General features: G+C 39.5%; 1 protein-coding gene across 4 annotated transcripts in view; it reads right to left on the minus strand.

Annotated features, from left to right (window-relative positions):
• Zmym6 (zinc finger MYM-type containing 6) overlaps positions 1-5,743 on the minus strand; it is a 37,658-nt gene extending 31,915 nt beyond the window's left edge. Inside the window, exons 1-3 of one of the 4 annotated variants that reach the window (XM_026393460.2) lie at positions 5,575-5,743; positions 5,065-5,116; positions 4,364-4,529 (exon numbers count right to left, since the gene is read on the minus strand). In XM_026393460.2, the coding sequence (XP_026249245.2) occupies positions 4,364-4,456 (93 nt within the window). In that variant the 5' untranslated portion in view covers positions 4,457-4,529; positions 5,065-5,116; positions 5,575-5,743. Of the gene's footprint in view, positions 1-4,363; positions 4,530-5,064; positions 5,160-5,298; positions 5,494-5,574 lie in introns of those variants that run through there. The other 3 variants (XM_026393456.2, XM_026393457.2, XM_026393459.2) reach the window with 3 other exon arrangements.
• Positions 5,744-6,000: the final 257 nt, after the last annotated feature.

Here is a 6,000-nt window from a genome sequence, read left to right on the forward strand (position 1 = left end):
CATACATTGCTGGTGGGACTACAAATTGGTGCAATCCCTGGAAAACGGTAAGGAGCTTCCTCAGAAAACCTGAAATGGAATCACCATTTGATCCAGTTATCCCACTCCTCAGTTTATACCCAAAGGACTTAAAATCAGCATACTACAGCAACATACCCATAACAATGTTTATAGCAGCTCAATTCACAATAGCAAAGCTATGGGACCAACCTAGGTGTCCTTCAACTGATGAATGGATAAAGAAAATGTGGTACATATAAACAAGAAAATATTACTAAGCCAAAAAGAACTAAATTATGGCATTTGCCAGTAAATGGACGGAACTGGAGACTATCATGCTAAGTGAAATAAGTCAATCCCAAAAACCCAAGGCCAATGTTCTCTCTGATAATGTGGACACTACTCACAACAAGGGGGAATGGGAGTGGGCAGAAGTTCACTAGATTTGGGGCAGGGGGGGGCAGGTAAAAGGAAGGGAAGGGATAGGGCATGGGAATAGGAAAGACAGTAGAATGAATCAGACATAACTTTCCTATGTCTTATATGTATACCCAACCAGTGTAACTCCACATCCTGTACAACCACAAAAAATGGGATATTATACTCTAAATATGTATGATATATCAAAATACATTCTATTGTCATATATAACTAAAAAGAACAAATAAAAAAATTTTTAAAAAGATAACTATCAGACAATCTTTATAGAAAAGGAAAGTAAAGTTTAGAGATGTTCCGTAACTTGTCCAAGGTAACAAAAATACTAAGTATGAAAATCAAACCCAGGTCTCTCTTCCAAAATTCATGCTCTCTCTCACAGATGTACAAATACAATATAACTGATAGGATGAATTCAAACACTGGTCGCCAACTGAAATTAAGTTTTCTTCAGTTCTCTTTCATCTCCTTTCTCTCATATCACTTATCATAACATTATTTCATATTTTGAGGAATGGTAATGTGATTAATGGCTAACACACTAGACTGAAAGGACTATGTCCATTATGGACAAGAACCGTATCTGTCTTTTCATCTCTGTATATCCGATACCAGGCATAGTAAACAACAGAGAAAACTATGGTTTCTGACAGCAGACAGAAACATTATCTTGGCTCTTATACAAGTTATTTAAACATTCTTCATTTCAATTTCCTTAACTGTAAAATAAAAATATTACCTATAGACCATTAGCAGAAAACAAATGATTTAACATAAAGTGTGTAGCATAATGATGTATACCCCAAAATACCAGCTCTTATACTTAGTGGCCATAATAAATATTTTATGAATGAATAAATCCAAATCCATTCCATCCAAAGTGAATGGTCTTAAACATTACTTGATATTTATTTACTGGCACTCAGAGGTAGAAGTTAAAAGTACTAATATATACCTTCCTCAGTTTTGCCTTATTAACTACTCAATCTCTAATATTTTTCTTATATTCTTATTATATTTCCCTGGTCAGTTTCTTTTATTTTGCAAAATAACTGTCCTAAACCTTCATTACCCTCAAAACCATACCTCACATATTTCCTGCTCACTAATGTTTCAATTTAATCAATTAAAAACAAGCAACTAAGCAATAAGTTCCTCAACATCCTGATTCCTGCTATCTCTAAACTGATCAGCAAATTTTTCTTACCTCACAGGAAAAAGCAACCTTCTTAAAACATTGCTTGTGTTCAAGATTTTTCTCTTCCTTCTTCTAGCACTTTATCCTACCTCCCTTTATCTACCACCTCTCTCCATCTCCATATTGGTTTCTTCCCCTCTAATTATAAATGAATATACTCCCCTCCCTCTTCCCTCTCTAGTCCACCAAACTTCAATAAATGTACTTCATTCTTTCTCTACTTCCTCACTTTAATTTCTTCCCAAACCAGAAACAATCAGGCTACTAGTTTATCAAAAATTATTTAAGATAACCAATCATCTCAAATTACCTAGTTCAATAAACACTTTTAGGTTTCTATCTTACTTGGCCTTAGTTAAATCTGACACTGTCAATGATTCCACTGTCTTTGGTTATGTTATTTCATTACTACTAAGATATCTGCAATACACTGGATGTCTATGTCCCCGCCTCCCGAATTTATAAGTTGAAATCCTTATAATCTCTCAAGTGACATCTGGAGGTGAGCCCTCTGTGAGGTAATTAGGTCATGAGGGTAGAGACCTCATAATCAGCATTGGTGCCCTTATAAAAAAGAGGCTAGAGGGGCTGGGATTGTGGCTCGGCGGTAGAGCGCTCGCCAAGCACAGGCAGGACCCAGGTTCGATCCTCAACACCACATAAAAATAAAGGCATTGTGTTATGTCCATCTACATCTAAAAAAATAAATTTAAAAAAAAAAGAGGCTAGAGAACTAGCTAGCTTTTTCACCACCTAAGGCTACAAGAAATCGGCTCTTCCCAAAACCCAATCATGTGGCATCCTGATTTCAAACTGCTAGCCTCCAGAACCATAGGGAAATTCATCTGTCATTTATAGACCTTACAGTCTATGGTATTTTGTTATAGCAATATGAAATGACTTAGTGCTACAGTTTGAATATGATCCATCCCCTCTGAAACTTACGTTGAAATTTGATTTTCACTGAAAAAGTGTTGAGAGGTGATGACATCATTAAATGGTGATCAGACCACTAAGAGGGATTGATGACTTTCTTATAGGACTGAATTAGTTATTGAATGTGTTGTTATAAAGCAGGGTTTAAATTTTGTAACTTCCAAGCTGGTATGCTTGCCCTTCCACTTTTCCACTATGAGATAAGACAATACTATGCACTCACCAGAAGTCAAGCAGATATGAATAACATGTTCTTAGACTCACAGCCTCCAGATGTGAGCCAAAATAAACTTATTTATAAATCACCCAGTTTCAGGTATTCTGTTATAGCAACAGAAAACATATAAGAAAGATGGTATCCTTAATTGTGTGACCTTTTAACAAACTACTGTCTATTTCTTATGTATGTCTGCTCCTATTTAACCCAAAAGTTGCAATCACCAAGAGGATTCATGTATGTAAACTGCTTGCAACAGTGTTCAAGCTCTAAGTACATATAATAAGTTATTAATAATTATATCATATTATTATGACATAACATATACTGCATAATACTAATACCATCTGGTTTTTTTAAATTTTTTTTTAGTTGTCAATGGATCTTTTTATTTTAATTATTTATATGTGGTGCTGAAGATTGAACCCAGGGCCTCACAAATGCCAGGCAAATGTTCTACCACTGAGCCACAACTCCAGCCCCATACCATCTGTTATTGTGGTTGTTCACCATCATTATCATTTTAATACTTTTCTGTTCCAGATACACTGGTCTTGCAGTTCACCAAAAGAACCAAGTATCTTTCCAACTCAGGACTGTTTTGAACACTCTTCTTCATGCCAGTTGCCTAGTCAATTTGTTCTTCACAATTTAGCTTACAAATCCTTCCCTCTGGGAGGTCTTCTGTAATTACTCCTATCCCCTGACCAAAAGTAGGTCAGAGTGCCCATTTTCAGGCTTTTCTTCCAAAGCACTTGTTATAGTTTGTAACCATACATATATAAATTTTTTTTTAGTTGGCCAATACTTGTATAATCTGTCTTCTTTACTAATTAGTAAATTCTACGAGTTAGGAGACTAAGGTAACTACTCATTTCTGGGGCCACAGAGCATACAATAGACAACAAATACCTAACAGAACAAGAAAGTGATATCAGATGTAAGAGACTTTTTTTTAAAATGCCAAATATGAAAAAAAATGATTATTCATATCACTTTCTTTTTACAAAACAAAATAGTGCAGGGTTACCAAGATATTTCATCATTCAAAGCACAGAAATCTAATTAACCCATTGTCTTACTCCATTTTGTGTTGCTATAAGTGAACACCACAGACTAGATAATTCATAAGGAAAAGAAATTTATTACAGTTCTGGGGCCTGTGAAATCCAAGATATAAGGGTTATACCTAGTCAGGGTCTTATGTGCTACATCACAAGAAAAGGCAACAGAGGATCCAAGAAAGAGCAAGAAGCAAAAGAGGGCTGAACTAGCTTTTATAACAAGGCCTCTCTTGCAATAACTAACCCACTCCATGGCATTAATCCATCCTTGAGGACAGAAGTCCTCATGACCTAATTATCTGGATTAGGCCTCAACCCCCAACAACATTGCATTGGTTAATTATGCATCCAACACATGAACTTTGAGAGTACAAAATCAAACCAAAGCACCCACCTAAGGGGGAAAGAATATTTGTTTTAGTTTATAAGTCTTAAACTGGCTACATAAATTTTTCAATTCAAAAGTAGACAAGAAGGGAGGGGGACACTTTTTCAAAAGGAAAAGTTTACTTGAGCATTGTCAGGTTCTTCTTTAATTTTGTCCAGAAGCCCCTGTTGAGGTATCATTGCTTTGACACATCCACCATCCAAAGGTTCTTTCATTCTACTTTTTTATGTAGAGGCGTTCTAGTTTTATAACCAATAGACTTCTTCTTGACAATAGATAGTTAGACTCCTAAAACAAAAATACACAATCAGTACACAGCTATTTAGTGTTTTTTTGTTTTGTTGGTTGTTGTTTTTATGGGGAGGGGGAATCCTCCCCTTTATCAATGTTAAAAGTGTCAGGATTGAACATTTGAAAAACAACCCTCTGGAACCATGACTGTTCTTTTTTCTTCCTGCTTTCTCTCCTTTAGTAACTACCTTAACATAAAAAAACAGAATTCTATCAACAGCTTGAACTTCCCTGTTAAAGACAAGCACTAATTTCTCCAATGTTTAAGGTTGCAAAGGAAATCAGAATAGCAGACCGAGCTGTGAGAGGAAGTTACCAAGCTTTCAGAAGAATGGATTCAAGAAATACAGTTCCTAATTCCAGGAGTACTGACCTAGAGGTCTTATTTCTTAAAGAGGGACACAGCAACCTCCCCATATCTCTAACTCACCCTTCACTTGAATCCTTCAAGGGTGCCAATTCTTAGTCTAACGCTGGTTCAGAGGTCCAGACCCCATCACAACAATATGCCCTTAAAGTGGGTCACCTGTACCTTTCAGCGTCTCCATTGGGGTCAGGCCCCTCTGAATGCAGGTAACGCCATCCTGTAAACAAGAAACTTGGCCATTCAAGTCAGCTTCCCTTCCTCTAAAAAAAAATGCATATTAAAGTTGAGCCAAATGGGAACCTCTCCAAACATGACAAACAAGGAAACTGACAACTGCTCTTAAAGTCCGTGCCAAAGAAGACTTAAGAACTTTTGACCACTTGCCACAGTTTTAACCACCTAAGGGCGCTCATCCCTCCTCCGAGTTATTGCATGAGTTCCCAAGTTCCCATTCCCACCAAGAAGTCTCGTGCCCCTCAGTAAGAAGCGACGCCGCAACCCAGTCTTGGAGGAAGAGCATTGGACCCGCTAGCCTGTCAGCACGTCCCCAGGAGACCTCTGCTGTAGGAGCACGCCACCGCTGCCGCGCAGCCCGCCCAGCGCCTCCTCGTCACGTGGCGCGGCTGCGCTCCGCCCCCCGCCCCCCGCCCGCCTGCCCTCCCCGCGGCGCCCCACCTTCAGTTGCCTCCCGGTTCCCAGAGGAGTCCCGAGCGGAGAACGCAGAACAGGAGCTAAGGCCTCCCGCTGGCAGGAACAGTATTTTCTCCCACTGGAATTCTGCGGGATCCAGCTTAACGCAATATTCGGCCAAGGGCGCGTGTGCAACCCTGGTCTCCGCCCTTCTTTCCCGTCATGCCCGAGACTTGAGCCCAGTGGACCTGTCCAACCCTGGTCTCCGCCCTTCTTTCCCGTCATGCCATAAACTGAGCTGAGTGGACCTTGCCAGCCCTGGTCTCCACCCTTCTCTCCCATCATGCCCCGGACCTGAGCTCAGGGAGCCTTTAGAGCCCTGTCTCCGCCCTTATTTCCCGTCATGCCTCAGACCTGAATTCAGTGGACCCTGCCAGCACTAGTCTCCGCCCCCTTTTCCCATCATGCCCC

This window comes from Urocitellus parryii, chromosome 11 (genome assembly GCF_045843805.1).
Source record: "Urocitellus parryii isolate mUroPar1 chromosome 11, mUroPar1.hap1, whole genome shotgun sequence".
Lineage (NCBI taxonomy): Eukaryota > Metazoa > Chordata > Mammalia > Rodentia > Sciuridae > Urocitellus > Urocitellus parryii.